Source organism: Chlamydotis macqueenii, chromosome 1 (assembly GCF_036417535.1).
Source record: "Chlamydotis macqueenii isolate bChlMac1 chromosome 1, bChlMac1.mat, whole genome shotgun sequence".
NCBI classification, from domain to species: Eukaryota; Metazoa; Chordata; class Aves; order Otidiformes; family Otididae; genus Chlamydotis; species Chlamydotis macqueenii.
The window spans coordinates 215,187,597-215,205,462 of NC_141556.1; the positions used below are offsets into that span (position 1 = coordinate 215,187,597).

At 50.3% G+C, this 17,866-nt stretch overlaps 1 protein-coding gene across 1 annotated transcript; it reads left to right on the forward strand.

The window, feature by feature from the left end:
* Positions 1 to 251: 251 nt before the first annotated feature.
* On the forward strand, positions 252 to 17,113 carry RRM1 (ribonucleotide reductase catalytic subunit M1). The gene is made up of 19 exons (XM_086739852.1): positions 252 to 468; positions 1,252 to 1,340; positions 2,855 to 3,032; positions 3,527 to 3,627; positions 4,274 to 4,333; positions 5,894 to 5,933; positions 6,172 to 6,334; positions 6,908 to 7,049; positions 7,636 to 7,719; positions 8,342 to 8,503; positions 9,084 to 9,163; positions 9,679 to 9,880; positions 10,445 to 10,594; positions 11,559 to 11,780; positions 12,178 to 12,254; positions 13,116 to 13,251; positions 14,456 to 14,551; positions 15,376 to 15,564; positions 15,881 to 17,113. Exons 1-19 carry the CDS (start codon positions 450 to 452, stop codon positions 16,067 to 16,069), a joined length of 2,379 nt encoding a protein of 792 aa, XP_086595978.1. The 5' UTR covers positions 252 to 449; the 3' UTR covers positions 16,070 to 17,113.
* Positions 17,114 to 17,866: the final 753 nt, after the last annotated feature.

Genomic DNA, 17,866 nt, shown 5'->3' on the forward strand with positions numbered 1-17,866 from the left:
GACGAGGGCGTTTTGTCCCTTGGCGGGCTCCGTACGTCGCCCCCTGACGCCGGCGTGACCCGCCCTTTCCCGTCCTGCCGCCTCTCTCCGTGGGGTGGGGGGCTGTCGGCCGCCATCTTGGAAGCGGGCAAGCGGCGTGCGCTTCCCTGGCGGGGTGGTGTTTCCCGGGGGGAGAGAGGGAGAGGTGGGGATGGGGATGGGGAACGGGGACGGGCCCTTTCACCGGTAACGGTGAAAGGCAGCGCTGAAGTCGCGGCGGTGGGGGAAGCGGGCAAAGAAGGAGGCAGTGCCCGGAGACAAGATGTCGCCCGCAGCCTCAGCCGGAGGGGTGGAGCGCTACGGCGGCGCAGCGGGGTCAGCGCAGTTGGCGGGAGCGGGAAGCGCTCAGACCGCGCTTGGCGCTGCAGGAGCCGTTGGGAGCCCCGCGCGCCGAGACGCCGACCGCCGCCATGCACGTCGTGAAGCGGGGTGAGGGGGGCCGCCGCGGCGGGGGGCTGCCCGCGGCACCCGGGGGAGGGGGCGTCCCTGCCTCTGCTTTGGGGGGTCCCTCTCATGGCACCTCAAGTGAGCAGATGCCCCCCCCCCCCGCTTTGTGAGGGGCCCTCACGGGACGTGGAAGGACGGGAGCCCCTCTGCTCGGGGGGCAGCTTGCGCGGCGGCGGGTGCGAGGGAGTAGCGCCCTGTCTGCACTGGGGGGAGCGCGGAGGGAGGGAGCTCCCGCCATGACACCGGGCGTGGGGGACGAGACCCCTCACTTCGCTTTGGGAGACCCCCCCCCGCCATGGCAGTGAGCCTCGGGCTCAAGGAGAGCGCTCGGCCGGAGGAGGGGTCCCCCGCCTCCGCGGGGGGCTGGCCCTCAGCGGGGTTCCCATCTCTGCGGGGGTGGCCCTGAGAACCGGGTTTACGCAAAGGTTTGGGGGGGGGGGGGGAGTTGCTCGGCCCCGCAGCGGGTGCTGCTGCCCCTCCTGAAGCGCCGTGAGCTCCCTGGTTTTATTTCCTCACTGTACCGAGACCTGCGCCTCTGAGTGAGGGATCCTGCGCAGAGCAGACCATGCAGCAAGAACGTGCCCGGGTGGAGGGGTAGCCGGTCTTCTCCTTGGGCCTGAACGGGTTGTCCTTGCTGACTCCCACCCCAGGTTCCCCCAGAAGAGGGCTGGCTCCTCGCGTGAGGAGCTGGGTAGGAGGATCCTGTGCTGAACTGGTTCTTTGTCGTAACGGGAGCTGCTCTGACAGTGACCTCTTCTCCAACAGATGGACGCCAGGAGCGTGTCATGTTTGACAAGATCACGTCGCGCATCCAGAAGCTCTGCTACGGGCTCAATGCTGACTTTGTCGATCCTGTGAGTCTGTCCTTTTCCCTGCTGTCCTGTTCTCTGCCTCCCATGCTGATCTCTGCTAAAAGCCAGCAGCAGTGCGCAGCTGTTACCCAGTTATTGTCCGTAGCGAAAGCCAAGCACGGTGGCCTGTGCAGGAACTCTTGGCAAATGCATTTGTAATGTATTTCTTCTAATTGTTTGCATTTTGAGGTTTTTTTCCTTCACAGATACAGAGTCTGAGACTATGGTGGGGGAAAATCAGTTTACCTACTGTAGATTGCTTTTACCTCAAACATTGTTGAAGCTTCTTGTAGTTAAAAAAGAGTTGTTTGTTGCTCCAACTCTCATATTTTGGTAGATTGATCTGCAGTTTTGATCTGCAAAGCAGAAAGCAGTTTTTGATCCTCTTGTAGTAAAACAAGGTGCCCTTTCTGTCTGACAGATCTCCCCTGTCATTATAATGTCCCCACTTTGGTTTTTTGAGCTGCGTAGCATTTTGAGTGCACTTTGATCCCACCCGTGTGGGTTTCTCCTTCCAAAGCCTGTGCGGAGGGTGACTCCCTCGTGGATCCGTTGATCTCTGAGAATTTTACACGGATGTGCCCACCCAGTCTGTTCATTTGGAGTTGCCAACTGAGGCTCTTTCCATCTCCAGGATCTAATGATCTGTTTTCGTGTCTTAAATTGCGTCTCTAAAATATTTGACATTTATTCTGACCCCAAAAGTAGTGCTCTTCGGCTGTAGATGGAGAGGAGGAGGAGGAGCATTAGCGACGTGGTTGCTGAAACACAAAGTACACTGACTTCATCTCAGTGACTTAGGGAGTTGATGTTAGGACAGAAGCAAGATTCCTAGTCCTCCTGACTCTTAATACCCCTGTCCTCATAGTGAGGCTAATCTTCTGTGAAGCACTGCATTCTTATTTTTTCCTGTGATCAGTGCTAACTGCTCGAGGGAAAAGAAGAAAATATTTCGGAGATGATGGGTGCAAAAGTCCTTTCCCAGGAAAGGTCCCAGCTGGCAGATGAAGATTAGGTTAAGCCATGGAGCAAAAGCCATCGTGTCTCCTCCAGGGTTGGCATTTTTTGCTCTTGTCATGAAGTGATTTTAAGTGTAGCACTTGCATATCTCATCAGGCATTTACAAAGTCACGCTCCATTTGGAGTTTCAAAACTTCCAGGCGAGTGCTGCTTTAGCCCGACTTCTCTCCCTGTGAACTTTGCTGCTGCTCTGTTCTAGCCTGTAGGAAAGTGTCTGCGGGGAAAAAACTGTTCATGGTCCCGGACTGACAGCTTCTGCTTTCTTCACTCTTTCCTCGCTCTCCCTTCTGCCCCAGTGTTACTTAAATTTGGGAGTCAGTACTTCCCCAAGACTGTTTGATATTTTAAGTTGCTTTTCTATTCAAACAGAGCAAACAGTTCTGCTTATAGTGAAGCATGTCTTGGATGTTAAAGGGTTAAAACGGGATTTCGGAGTAGAAAAGGGATTTTTTTTCTGCAACAGCAGGTAGCTAACCTTCAGAATTTTCCTTTTTCAGGCCCAGATCACCATGAAAGTGATTCAGGGGCTGTACAGTGGTGTCACGACGGTGGAACTGGATACACTGGCTGCTGAAACGGCCGCAACCCTGACCACCAAGCACCCCGACTACGCTATCCTGGCAGCAAGGATTGCAGTGTCCAATTTGCACAAAGAAACTAAGAAAGTGTTCAGTGGTAAGTCTCTTTGGGGGCGCTTGGATAGCGGTTAGTCAGAAAGGGGGTAGGAGCTTTAAGCAGAAGTTCCTAACTGCCCAGGCTAACTAAAAATGCCGTGGAGATGAAAGAACATGAGTTTTAGGCACGTCACAAGGAAAGTAAAATTGCCTGTTTTGTGAAAAGTACCTGTGTAAGTAGATTGATGAAACGCGTAACTGATTGAAATTAGCTTGCGCCCACCTTCTTTCCCGCTTATTATGTGTTATAAATGCTATTTAAAACCATCGTAAGAGAAGTGCGTTTTTAGGGCTAACAGATGAGTGATAGTACTGAGCAGGCAGAAGAAAATCTGTACGTTTCTGGAGCTGGAGGGGGTTATTTTAGGGGATGGGTGCTGGAGGGGGGTATTTTAGGGGATGGGCAGTCCTGCCTGTTAAATCCCTGAAACGCGTGGCAGTGCTGTGTGTATAGGCCCGTGGATGTCCGTGTATTTAAATCCCTTTCTGTTGCAGATGTGATGGATGATCTCTACAACTACATAAACCCTCACAACGGGAAGCACTCGCCGATGATCTCCAGAGAAACTCTAGACATAGTGTTGGCCAACAAAGACGTATGTAACTTTTTTTTCACTTCTGTGTTTTAAAAATTCAGTAAACCAGTTCAGATAATTTATTTTCTTATTTTTAAGTAAGCCATGTCTGTTTTGGGACAAAAAGCCGATGCAGAAACCAGCACAGGTGATAACTGCTCTGTTCTGGAGAGTTTAAAAGAGAGGATGTAGGAACCCCCTTCATGTAAGGGTGTTTCTGTAGTGGAATCTGTTCTGTTGGATGTCCTCGTAGCCGTGATCAGCACAACTGACTAATTTGAGAAAAGTACGTTTTGATGCAGCAATCTGTTGTGTATGCACAGAAGGGAGAGATGGGGTCTGGTTTCTGATTTCAAGCTGTTCCAGGTCTATGTTCTTAGGGGGAAGTCACGTATTTTGGTTCTATCTTGTGTTTCTTAGTGTCTAGTTACACTTCAGTAAAAGGTAGCCAACAACTGTGCATTGTACTTGGAAAAAAGATTGTTAAAACTGTGCAGTTGTTGTTTCAAGCGAAGTGCTCTTCCCTACTCTATTCCCACTGATCTGGTGTCTGTTTCACTACACCTCTGAGGCCAGAAGTGCCAAACAGTGATAGCATTGTTATACCTTAATGTGAGGCACAAAAAATCTGATTGTAAATGTTTTTCTCTGCATTATTTCCTCTCAGCGCCTGAATTCCGCCATTATCTATGACAGAGACTTCTCCTACAACTATTTTGGTTTTAAGGTAAAATCACGTTACTCATGAGAGTGAAGACTGCTGTTTTGGTACTGCTCTGGAGCTGAGCTTCTGGGAAGGGTGGGAACGCTTGCAGAGTCATCTAGATCTGGGCGAGGAGGGCACCGGAGTAGGTGGGACGTCAGTGGGTTTATGGAAACAGAGTACCTGCACAAGGCAGTTGCCTGACTGGATGAATCATGTTCTTTCTTCTTGGCTTCGCTGCGTACCCTTGGCAGCTGTAATATCTTTACTGTTGTGATAGGACGAGGGGTGATGGTTTTAAAACAGAGGGAGGCAGATTTAGATTGGATATTAGGAAAAATTTTTGACAATGCGAGTTGTAGAACACTGTCCCAGGCTGCCCAGAGAGGTGGTGGATGCCCATCCCTGGAAACATTCCAGGCCAGGTTGGCTGGGGCTCTGAGCAACCTGATGTGGTTGGAGATGTCCCTGCTCCATGCAGGGGGGTTGGGCTGGGTGGGCTTTGGAGGTCCCTTCCAACTCTAACCATTCTGTGATTCTAACTGTTTCACAGCAGGTAGCACTGAGTGCTGTTGAAAGCTTCCCAGCTCGTACCATTCCTCAAGGAAATAATCTGATTCCTAATAAAGCAAAAAAGGGATTTTTGGTTTCCCCATTGTTTTGTGTAACAGTTGTTTTCGGTGTGTCATCCCACGCATTTGTCGTCCGCCGTGCTCCCGGAACATCTCCCCCACAAGCAGTCCAGTCTACTGCGCCCCCACCATCTCCTCCTGCTCCCCCCATCACGGGCTGTTCTGTGCGGAGGGTTAGCTGGAGAGCGTTTGGCTTTTCCCTAGCACAGGGTGCTGCAGATAGCTCTTGTGAATCTCTGTAAGAACTGGGGGTCTTTGCCTAGAGTCTCCATCAGCGCACCCCACGTGGTGCCTTCTGTTTTGAGGGACGGAGTTTGCAATGAGGAAAGAACTGGCGTGCGTAAAGAGCAGAGCAGCCGTGGCAACAGCTGGGGAAAGAGGGGACCTTGAAGGGGGATGCCCGTTCCTAGATGTACATAGATCTGCAATTCCTGACAGCCCCTCCTGTAGTTTCTGCTGTGATCCGTTAGGCACGAGCTCGGAAGGCATCTGCTCTAGGTGTAGGCTTACCGTGTCGGTCGTTCTGTGTGTCCAACACCCAGCGCTGCGGATTGCGGTGCAGGTTGTTTGGGAAGCGTTGTTGTGGTATAACTAGTAATCCTTTGAGGGGGGGTGGGGGTGTGGAGAACAAGCACTCCCTTGTCTTCTGGCCTCGATTCACTGTGGGTTGAAAGGTAGTGCTGAGCCGTGCAGCTGCGTGCTCCACCACCGCTCCGTAATCCGAAGCGTAGAGTCCTCCGTGCTGGAGTCTTACAGTGCACTTCAGGTTTTGTTTAGTCATTAGTCACCAATAGCCTGTGCCACTAACGAGAGGAGGAGTGGGGAGCAGGGTAGGTGCTTCTGTTGGAGCGTGGGATGAGGGGCATGAAGATGCTGGGTTTCGGAGTTAATAGGCTGTTTTTCTTAAGCTGAAATCGACATGCTTACTGAAATGCATTCTCTCTTTTTAAAGACTCTAGAACGCTCCTACTTGCTGAAAATCAACTCGAAAGGTAAGAACTGTCTGTATCAGCTTAAAGTGTGGTTCTCTTAGCTGACTCTTCTTTGAGCAGGAGGTTGGACTACAGACCTCCTGAGGTTCCTTCCCACCTGCCTTATTCTGTGAAAACTCTGGCTCTCGAGTGGCCCTTTGCACGCTGTTAGTAGCTTACTGCTATGACCTCCCCGTCGGTCTGAACTGATCCTGCCTGTCGTGCTGACATTCTTTTTCCCCTTTCCTTTTTGTGTTAGTTGCTGAGCGTCCTCAACACATGCTGATGAGGGTGTCGGTGGGGATCCACAAAAACGACATTGATGCTGCGATTGAAACGTACAATCTTCTCTCTGAAAAGTGGTTTACCCATGCCTCCCCCACGTTATTCAACGCAGGCACCAACCGGCCTCAGCTCTCCAGGTACCTTTGCCTTCCAAGTTTGCTTAATGCATAACTGGATGAAGATAAGGTTTCGGAGATCGGGTCTGTTTAAATTAAAACCTTTCACAATGTCTTAAAAAATTAGTAGCTGTGTCTCTTTGATTTTTTTAATGAAGTTTTGAGAAGCTGCTGTCAAATTTAACTTGACATATAGTGTAGTCTTTGGGGAAAAATGCACAGGTGTCTGTAAGCTTCTACAGGTAATGGAAATCTTGACATGGTTCATTTTATTTAAGGGTTACTTGTGTGCACAGTCTTCTGTAGGTTACAAAATGAATCCTGGTAATTGTTTTCTAGAACGTGCTGAAAGTAGCAAGCATAACTGGTATGATTTTAAAAATGTTTTGCTTTGATAACACAGGTATCAGTAATACAACTACTGCCCGTTAGGTTTTCTAGAACTGTCCTTTATTCCACTTTGCAACCTATGGTTTTGCTTCTTTTGCATGTTAAAGATTCAGTATTTACCCTTGTTTTTCTGCAGCCCTGGCGAAATGCTTCTTGACTTTTTTGGTTTAATCTTTGTGTGCTAAAGCTATTTGTTTTCATTAGTTGTTTCCTGCTGTGCATGAAGGATGACAGCATCGAGGGAATCTATGACACTCTGAAGCAGTGCGCGCTGATCTCGAAGTCTGCGGGTGGGATCGGCCTTGCTGTGAGCTGTATCCGCGCCACGGGCAGCTACATTGCTGGGGTGAGTGTGCAGATGGTGTTCCCGGCAGCGGTTAACCTTCTGGTTTCAGGAAATGTCTCTATTTCTGTTGCCAGATCAATGCTGCTTCTGCCGAGTGAGTTTGACACAGCAGTAGTCCTTCCCTTTTCAGTGTGCTCTAAGGTAAAAAGGTTGGTTTTCATAGAAGTCCTTGCAAAAGGATCACATTCCATTGTTTGATCGCACAATTCCAACCTATTTGTGTATTAACAACCTAGGAATATGCTCAGACATGCACGCATTAGCCTTTTTCCTTTTTGTATGTCTGACTGCTTAAAATCCTCTGTGAATGTCTGCTTCACAGTGTGTGTAACCTCTGCAAGCCTTTAGATTACATAATGTAGAGGAAAGAAGTTAGGAGGTATGTTTTATCGACTGCTAATATATATTTTTGTCTATTAGAAGAAAAAGGGCAGGGGGAGGGACTACCAAAGAACTGATTGGGGCGGTCAGTTCCTAGCTCTCGGCGTAAGAGTTTTGCAGGCTGCTGAAAGACATGCAGAGAATGTAGGCCCATCTCTTCAGGCCGTTGCTTTTCAGTATTGACGGTTTTCCCGTGCCTTTGCAGACAAACGGAAATTCCAACGGGCTCGTTCCGATGCTGAGGGTGTACAACAACACTGCCCGTTACGTGGATCAAGGTGGTAACAAGGTACTGGCGCTGCGTGCAGTTGGGGTCGGGAGGGTGGCCTCAGGTCAGCCGCAGAGCTTCCACCCCTGTGAAAGGCTGGCCCAGTAACAGCAGTGAGGTGGTGAAGTGTTGTAGGTGACACACAGCTAAAATAGGGCATTTTCTCCCTGCTTGTTGATATTCTGGTGTTCCCCTTGCCCTCTGCATTTTGCCCTGCGGGGGTATCTTTTGATACACACGTGTTAGATCAGCCTCTTGCACTGGTTAGAGGTCACTCCTTGAATGCCCTATAGTGAATTCCGGTGTCAGACTGTAGAAAGCTTCTTGATCTGTATCCTTTGTCTCCAGATAGCCCAGAGGTCAATGGAGGCATGACTCAGTAAGTAAAACTAAGACTTGTCAAGCTCCTGTTGACTCAGAGGAAATACAGTTTTGGTAGTAAAAAATTTTAATTGAGAGTCTGGAACTAGTAACGTGGCCCAGTTCCAATAAGTAACACAAAAAAGCATATTGAAATTGCCTTAACGAGACTTTAAAACTAAGCTCCAGTTAGTTCAGGGTGTTGCGTCCACTCAGGAGCAGTGCAGGAGATTTTATTCTCAAGGGAAGTTTGTTCTGATGTTGACTATATTTTATGGATCAGAGACCTGGGGCTTTTGCCATCTACCTGGAGCCGTGGCACTTGGACATCTTTGAGTTTCTTGACTTAAAGAAGAACACTGGGAAGGAAGAGCAGCGAGCCAGAGACCTTTTCTTTGCCCTCTGGATTCCTGATCTCTTCATGAAGCGAGTGGAAACCAACCAGGTAAGAAGCTCGATTGCTGCAGAATAGGCCTGGTAACGGTGAAACGGGTGACGAGCCCTGGGATGGGGTTCACGAAGGGTTGCAGCGCCGTCTTCCTGGCAGCAAAGGAACTTCTGGAAAGTGCTGCTGCACCCCACTTGAGAACGGCTGGGCAGGTAGAGAATGGAGCTGGAGAACTCCAGTGTGATACTTCGCTTCCGTGCTTAATCTTGCAGCCCGCACTGATACTACTGCACTAAATTTTTACTCTGCAGTTTCCTTAAAGCATCAAAATCTCCTCAGTGAATTGATCTTCATATGACTGCTTGCGTTTGCTTTAAAATGGGTTCTAGCTTGAGAAGCAGTCATTTGAAAACTAAAAATGCAGTTTGATCATAAATGTTCACATAATTTTAAAATAAATCTGACTAGTCTGGTAAACACCTTCCCCACGTCTGCCGGCAGAGCTGGTTCCCAGGTTTTCAGGATGGGAAGTGTGGTTTGCGTGTTCCTGTTTACAGCAGAGTCTGCTGATGAAATTGAGTGCCTTGAATTAACAGGGTGCCTAAGGATTTTCTCTGAATATTTGTCCTTCTTGCAGGACTGGTCCTTGATGTGTCCAAATGAGTGTCCTGGCCTAGAAGAGGTTTGGGGAGAGGAGTTTGAGAAGCTGTATGAAAGGTAAGAAAAGCGACTAGGCTTTTAAATAGTGCTCATCCATTCACAGAACTGCCCTTGTGTGGTGTCCGGGAGCCAGAGCACCGGTTTGTGGTGCTGGCTCCTAACTGGTCAGTGAGTTCCAGTGACAGACTGACAAAAGGACAAAGGTGGGGAGTGTCTGCTTACTGTTTGCTTCAAACGGTGACCTGCTCAAGGTAGAACTGCGCATGAACAATTGCTTTAGCTTGGTAGGGGGAAATTCTGAAGTGATCTCCACTTAAAGCAGTTGATGGCTTTGTTTTGAACTACAAACAACATACAACTAGGATGCCGTAGTGGAAGATTTCGCTTTCCTTTAAATGAGGACAGTCTTGATATCCTGCTGTTAAGACTCGTGGCTAGTTCGGAGTCCGCACAGTTCAGAGGTGACTGGGTCTTGCCTGCCTGAGAACCTGATGTTGCGTTCAAAATTATTGTCTTTCACTGCTGTTTTTTGAGAGCCTGGGAATTATTAAGCAACGTGTGCCCTTTTGCAGTTACGAGAAGCAAGGCCGTGTGCGCAGAGTGGTGAAGGCCCAGCAGCTCTGGTACGCTATCATTGAGTCTCAGACGGAGACCGGCACACCGTACATGCTGTACAAAGACTCTTGCAACCGGAAGAGCAATCAGCAGAACTTGGGGACCATCAAATGCAGCAATCTGTGTACAGAAATCGTGGAGTACACCAGCAAAGATGAGGTGGGTGGAGAACAGCAGCCTCCAGGCTGTTGTAAATGAAGGTACCAGTTTCTACTGCCTGAGCTGGTAGTTGTGCTTTGCTCGCACTCTTTGCTGTATTCATAAAATCCTGAGTAGTCTGAAAGAGGTGGACAGCCGTCTTGCCTGCCTGCAGTCCACAAGAAATGTTAGTTTGTTTGTTTAAATTATCTTGGAGTTGGAAGTAATGTTAGTGTTAAAAAATGTTCCAAAAATGCCCTAATATAGCCTGGATCTCACTGAGATCAGCTGCTGGTTCTGGCAGCACAAGAAATGGTTAGGCTTAGTTTCTGGAAGGATGGCTTACGGGCAACAGGATTGACCATGCCAGAGAACTGCATTTTTATGGTGATACTGATACCTACTAAACCTTTTTGAATTGTTGTTACCCTTTTTGCAACTCAAAGGAGAAAAAAGGAGTGCGTTTTTCCAGCCTTGTGTGTTGGTTCTTCTTTTCCATGTAGAGAGTGTGCTCTGGGACTGAGATTGTGGTTTCTGCATGGGGTGTTGGCTGACGTTCCTCTTTTCGCTGTGTTTTCTCCACAGGTTGCAGTTTGTAATTTGGCCTCTGTAGCCCTAAACATGTATGTCACTTCAGAGCACACGTATGATTTCAAGAAGCTAGCTGAAGTCACTAAAGTTATTGTCCGAAACCTGAACAAAATCATTGACATCAACTACTACCCCGTGCCAGAGGTGAGCGCCGCGCTGAGCTGGTGCGAGGCTGACGGCGTGCCGAGCGCTGGCGACACAGGGCCTGTTGTCCTGGAGCAATCTCAGTTCAGTCTCGGGCAGAAGGAATCAGCGGGGATTTTGTAAGCCTGTTTTGGCAGGTGGTTGGGAGTTCCACTGACTGCCTGGTTGCAGATGTGACCTGTTGTTAGAGACTTCTTCAGCTCAGAACGGTTCCTTAGTGAAGCAGTCGTGGAAAAAGCCTCCCCTTGAGACGGTTCTGCAGCTGGAATCTTTTAATGTGTGAGGATTTCAGTAAAGCACAGAACAGCGCTAGGAGCGGAGTGGAAAGTGGAACAGGGAGAAGGATCCTGGAAAGATCCCAAGAAGAAGGTGTAACTCAGTCTTGTTGGTTTTATCTGTTTTTGGGAGGGCGTGTAGACTGCTTTCTGGAAGGAAAGCAGGGAGAGGGTTGGTAATTGTTGCAGAGGAGGGGGAGCAGGGTTTGTTGCATTGCGAGGACATAGAAAGGCAAGCAGCAGAGCTGAGCGTTGCAGGAGGAAATAATCAAATGCCCAAAGTGTGAAGCCAAACCTGATGAGGATCAGATTTTTCTAGCCTGTCCAGTTTGAATACGTGAGTTTAAATGTCCTCACGGGCCTGTTGTTTTTTTTCAGGAAGTTCTTAGTGTTCATTTCTAAGTCATGGCTCCCTCTGTGTGGCAGGTTGAGGAATTAAAATCGGTGATCGCTTCTAACAAACTTAATCTGGGTCCTCAAACGCCTTCCCCAGCAAACAACAAACAGTGGGGAGCAGGGCAGAATTGGAACGTGGGTTGTTGCAGCAGAATGGGTGGCCCATAAAAGTTAAGGCAATGGTACAGATGAGAGTTCCTCTCGGAGGTCCTTTCCAACCTTATCCCTTCCAGCCTCTGATTCTGTGTAGTTCTGCTAAAGGTAGTTGTTCTCTTTGCTTGCACGCCATGCAGGCTGAACGCTCCAACAGACGCCATCGTCCCATCGGCATCGGTGTGCAGGGCCTGGCAGATGCTTTCATCCTGATGCGGTACCCCTTCGAAAGCCCCGAGGCCCAGCGCTTGAACCAGCAGATTTTTGAGACCATTTATTACGGTGCTTTGGAGGCCAGCTGTGAGCTCGCTGAGAAGCAAGGACCGTACGAGACGTATGAGGGGTCTCCTGTCAGCAAAGGAGTGAGTACCAGAACTGTCCTGGGTCAGGGCCAGAGCTGTGAAAAGCGGGCAGTGTGACTGTGCCTGTCTTTGACACGGAAGGAGATGTGTGACTGAACACCTCAGGCCGATAACGCTGCAGCAGTACAAACGGTGCTTGAGTTCTCCTCCGTCACTTGGCCGCCTAAGTTCCGTAAGAAATGCGTAAGTTAAACTGAGGTGCAGAGAGCAATAAAAGCAAAGCAAGACTCAGCCTGTTCTGGCTGAGATTAAAAGACTGAGCGTTTGGAAGATTATACAGGAGCTTCGCTGCGGCTGAATTGTAGAGAACAGTTAGTAACAGGTCAGTTTGCAATGTGATTTATGAAACGTGAAGGAAAGCGTGCCCTGCCTAATCTGCACCTAATCTGTTCCTCAGATTCTTCAGTACGACATGTGGAACGTCACCCCGTCGGATCTTTGGGACTGGAAGGCTCTAAAGGAGAAGATTGCTAAGTGAGTGTTCTTGCCCAGGTTGTGTTAGGTGTCAGATGGATGTGGTATGTTTTGTCTGACTAACAACAAAAATAGGGGGCAAGTGTAAAAATGGCCCTACGTGTTCCCCTCCCGCCCCGGGAGATTTTTCTTCAAAAGCGTTTTCTGGGTGGCTTGGTTTCATGGTTGTTCTTCCAAGCCAGACAGAGCACCCCCCTAGACTCTGGTTTAGCTGAGCTCTTACTTCCTCTCGGATGCACCAGCGGAATGGTTTGTGTTCCCGTTAAACAGGTGTGGTGATGGGTGAACCAGTCAGCCAGGCTTGGGAGCTCTTTCCCCACTGACAGGGAAAAGCAGCTGAGCCTTGAACATCCTGAAGACAGGAATCAATGAAGCGTAGAGCGCCTGTAATGAATTTGTTCAATTTGTTTGGCTCTAATTTTTGAATTTAGTAAATCTGTCTACTGTCTTGTGTCCAGAGAGGTCTCAGGCTCTTCACAGCCTCCTTGTTTTGGTTTTCCCTGGGTGCCGTGGAGTTGTGGAGTGCCTGACAGATTTTGTTGTTTTTTTTTTTTTTCTTATGCACCCTTTCTCGTGGCTAAATAATTTTGGAAAGCCTGTGGTTAAAGATGAAAACAGCAAAGGCTTTAGTTATGCTTCCACGTTGACCTCCGTGTTAGTGGAGCTTCCCTGTGTTTCCTGCAGGTAGTCTGAGGGTTTGCCAACCCGGAGAAGGTGAGGTTTCTGAGCGCCTGAGCTGAGAGCTCCTTATAGCGGCCCTCTCGGTTCTTTGCAGGCAGTGTGTGAACTGTGCTGTTCTTGGGTCGTTTCTGTCTGGTCTCCCTTGGTTGAAGCTTTCTGACTCTTGGCTGTTGTTGCTAGATACGGCGTCAGAAACAGCCTTCTCCTTTCCCCCATGCCAACTGCGTCGACTGCTCAGATCCTGGGCAATAACGAGTCCATCGAGCCCTACACCAGTAACATCTACACACGCAGAGTCCTCTCGGGAGAGTTTCAGGTAAGCGAGGCAGCTGTGGGAAAGAGCTTTCTGTTTTCATACCTTTGATGACTTTCACTGCTAAGAAAGACAGGAGGCAGGCCACACCCTTGGTAACTCAGTTCCGTTAGATGTTTGTGTCGAAGGCCGAAAGCGCCAAGGGGAACATCTGTAGTGGCACAGTTTCGCGTATTCCACTGGAGTCACTGGGGAATATGCAGAATTGTAAAGAAGTGCTGCTTTTGTCTGGAAAAACCTTTGAGGCCTCAGGATTTAGCAGGAATACTTGCTAAAGGATTAGTGAAGTGATTTGAAGGAGCATGCGTGCTATAGGAAGGGTAACTGAGACCACCGTTCTGCTTTGCACAGGCCTGAGGAAAGAGCTGTACGCAAAGCACTGAACAGATCTGAAGAGGTCGTGTAAAAGCTTTGCGGATCCAGAGGGGTCTGTCGTTTAGGATAAAGAGTATGAAATGATCTGAGTTCTGGAGGCTGGAGGCCGCAAGGAGCTCTGTGTGAGCCAAGGGGAACATCTGGCTGTTGGGGAGCTCTGGTCTGTCCGTCCCCTCATGGATGTGAGGGAAGGCGCTCCGTTTCCTCCCGCCTGCAGGATTGAATCGGACACGTGGTGGGGTCAGAACAGCCGTCATTAACCTGCTCCGCTGTGTAGGTCAGGTGCAGGGCTGCTGGACAGGTACCCTCCGTCCCAGCAAGCCAAAGTTTGCTCTTTTTTTCTTCCCAAACAGCCTGCACTATCTTGTTCTTTCCCCTTCTGACCTCAGTCTTGATTGTTTCACCCGTGTTTGGTAATCCAGGTTGTGGTCAGTGGCCCTGGTAAGCCAAGATCTCGCACGTCTTTTGTCATTCCTCGTGCAGGGGAGCTCCATACGCCCCCTTTCACATTTCTGATGCCCAGTAACTTGTCCCGTTGGTGTCCGACGAGTTCAGCCCCAGGCTGGTGTCAGCCGGGCGTCAGCCAGCCTTCTGTGCTCTGCAGTGGCCAGCAGCACCTCCCGTTTGTCAGCCTGCTGTTTTAGCCTTGGCCATCTGCACGCACACCGCAGGCTGACTGGAGAGTGACGGTTTGTCGGCACTGTTCAAGGTCTCGTTTAGCTGTTTAAAAACCTACGCGTACTGGGGTGGAAGAAGCATCTGTGCCTCAGGCAGGGTGTACAGCTGAGCAGAATGCGCAGTGCTCTCATTCTTTGGCCTTTGCCCCTGGCAGGTTGTGAACCCGCACTTGCTGAAAGATCTGACAGAGAGGGGCCTGTGGAACGAGGAGATGAAGAACCAGATCATTGCCCACAACGGCTCTATCCAGGTACGTGTGAAAAACCGGGAGAGGGGCGCAGGGATTCCTGCTGCTCTGGGAAGTGCTGGCTGGGGGCTGATTTGCCACAGGGTGCGTTTGGTTTCTGCTGTATGTGAGTGACTTCAGCTGGCCCGGGGAGGGAAAGCTGCAGTGTGTGACATTTCCGTTAGAAATACGAGGGGATGCGTCTGACCGCAGTGGTAACTCGTTCCTGCTGGAGCCTGCCCGTGTCGTGGAGAAACCCAGTGGAAATGTCCTACCAGTTATTGCTGCAGCAAATACCGGGTCAGGCTGCACCACTGTGTGCAGATTCTGCAAATGTTTGCATTGCCGTTTATCATCACGATTCTAAAGGGGTGATTTCAGAGCAGGGAGCGGGCTTGAGACAGGAGCCGAGTATATGGCGTTCCGATCCGGAAGTCACGTGCAGAAGGGTCTCTGTGTGGTGAATTGTTTGTGCTGCGGGGTTTGAAATGCCGCCGTGACTGTTGTGCCTGGAGTCACGTGTGCGTCCCGCTTGGCATGAGTTTTGGGGCAGGTACGAGCTGTTGGATTGCTTATTTAGGACGAAACAGTAGTGTTCTGTTTGCAAACAGCTCTTACTCTCAAATTCCCCAGAATAAGCTCTCCTGGTTCAGCAAGGACGGTTTCTCTATGCGTGGGTGCTTTCCGGTACAGAGAGCTTGGATTCAGTGACAGAGCTCAGCTGCAGAAAGCCTTAGTTCTGGTCAGGATTGCTGAAGTCTCAGCAACTGGTGAAGAATTTTATGAATACGAACGTTTGGGCAGTCGCTGGTCGCACCGCATTGGCAAACTCTCCCTGTTCCTTTCAGGATATACCCGAGATTCCGGATGACTTGAAGCAGCTCTATAAGACAGTGTGGGAGATCTCCCAGAAAACTGTCCTCAAGATGGCAGCAGACAGAGGCGCGTTCATCGACCAGAGCCAGTCTCTCAACATCCACATCGCAGAGCCCAACTATGGCAAGCTCACCAGCATGCACTTCTACGGCTGGAAGCAGGTGTCTGGGAGCGGCGGGGCGGGCGGGCGGCCTTGCTCGGCGCAGATAGCGAGTGGGGGCTGATAAGTTCTCTCATGAAAAGTTGGTCTCGCTGATTCTTAGAAGGGTAAACGGTTGTTTCCTTCCAAGAACCCAGTCCTGCTGGTGGAATCTCTTTCTTGGGCAAGAAAGCTGCGGGTGCTTGTAGCATTGCTCCCGTTGATCCGGACTGCTAGATGCCCCTGTGAGGCCGGCCGCAGCAGTTCGGAGTTCGGCCGTGCGGCTTGCCTGACCTCCAGCTGGTCCCAGCTCTCACACTTGTGCTTTCGCTCTGCAGGGGCTGAAGACCGGCATGTACTATCTGCGGACAAAACCCGCTGCGAACCCCATCCAGTTCACCCTGAACAAAGAGAAGCTCAGGGAGCGGGAGAAGGCCTCCAAGGAGGAGGAAGAGAAGGAGAGGAATAAAGCAGCCATGGTGTGCTCCCTGGAGAACCGGGAGGAGTGCATGATGTGTGGCTCCTAACAGATCCGCCCTGCAGTGCCAGCAAAGCCGTTCCCCCTGGCTGGAGTCCCGCTAAGATGGAAGCATCTGGTTTGACTTCAGGATGTAGAGGCTTGCTGGACTGTGGCAGAGGGGTGATGGCAGTAGTGTGTTGTAGCTTCCCCATCCGGTCGGGGGTGGTGCACAGGTTTGGGTAGGGTGCAGAAGTTTGTACATTGCTTTAGTAGCTGGGCTTTCTCCAAACTGAAGTGCTCTTTCGTGGGCTTACGCCGAACCCCATAGGCAGGACTTCTCCTGAGCAGACAGGGAACGTGCTGGGGCCACTTGCCTTAAAGACCTGTCCTGGGGACTTCAGGCGTTCTTTTCATTTGCTGAAGGCTGTTACTGTGTCTTCAGAGGAGGAAGCAGCCCTGGCCGATAGCTCTTCCTCTGCTGTGACAGGAAGCAGAACATCCCCAGGCTAGGGGAGCTGTACGCTCGCGATGCTGTCTGTCACGGCAAAGGAACCATTTCTGCTCAGCTGAGAAAGCTGGAGTGTGTGCACTTCTGCCAGTCAGACCCGTCTCCCACTTTCGTCCTCTCCTGGTCCCCTCCTCTTCCCTTTCCAAAACGCTTTGCAAAGGTGCAGACTGGTAGGTGCATTGCGACCTGGAGAGTCCGTCTCCATCCAGCCTGCCAGGGCGTTGCTCTGGGTGGATGTTCCCTTTCAGTTCTGGCCAGGAAATGGCAGAACTGCTGCCCTGCGTTTTGTTCTGTGTTAAAAACCGACTCTAATTTATCCCTCGCTTTGCTGGTAGAGGGCTTCCGTGCTGTCCTTGGCCAGAAAGCCTGCTGAAGTGCACACACCATCTTTTTTTTTTTTTTTTTGAGAGTTGCATTTATCCACCCCAGCTAGTTATGTGATCTTCTAAATATAACACATTTTTACTTACCCGTGTACCTCCTTCCCCGCTCTAATGCGATGGGGCTTCGTCATCCAGTTCTTAAATATTTATTGAACTTGTGTACCATACAGCGAACGCTTTCTTCCAGCCGAACTCAATAAACTGTGGAATGTCAGAGGAATGAGCAGTGGTGTCTGGGGAGCGCTTTTTCTGATTGAAAGTGGATTGTAGCAGCCGGAGAGGACCTTGTCTGTGAGCCCTGCGCCTCCTGCACACGGTTCCTTCCGAGAACTCTGAAGGCTCTTGCTGTGAGAAGTGAGGGCTGTGAGCAGAGCGCGGGGCTGCAGTCGGGCCAGGTCTGTGTTTCTCTAACGAGCGAAGGAGGTGTGCTGAGTTCACAGGGCAAAGCCGGGGCTGTGCCAGAGGTAAGGCTTGAACTCGTGTCTGGTTTTTCAGTCCAGCACTCGCCCTGTATCTTCTGCTTCTGGTTTCTGTTACAAGGCAGCACCGCAAATTCCTTGGGAAGTGCCTCTGCTTGCAGGGGAAGACTCGTGTCTAATCGCTGCGCCTGGCAGCTGTGCCACCCGAGCAATTTCACCAGAAAGATTCTGAGGGGACAGGGCCTTTGGACTAGAAGAGTCCTCTTCTGAGCGAGTGTTGGAAAGCTCAGGAGTGGCAAGGGCTGGAGCAGGGCTGATGGGGAAGCAGAAGCCCCACCAGAAGATGCTAACCTCAGCTGGTGGATGGGGCACAGTTTGGTGAGAACTGAAAAACGACGTGTCGGGCTGTCAGCAGGTGTGTGCGAGAGGTACAGGCGAGAGGCGAAAATCCGCTGAGGAGCTGCGTTTAGGCCGTAACGGTGGGTTTAGTGAAGGTGTGGAGATGCTTGCGCTCTCGCTTGTTTGCTCTCGGTGGGATGGGTGAGGTCCTTTCC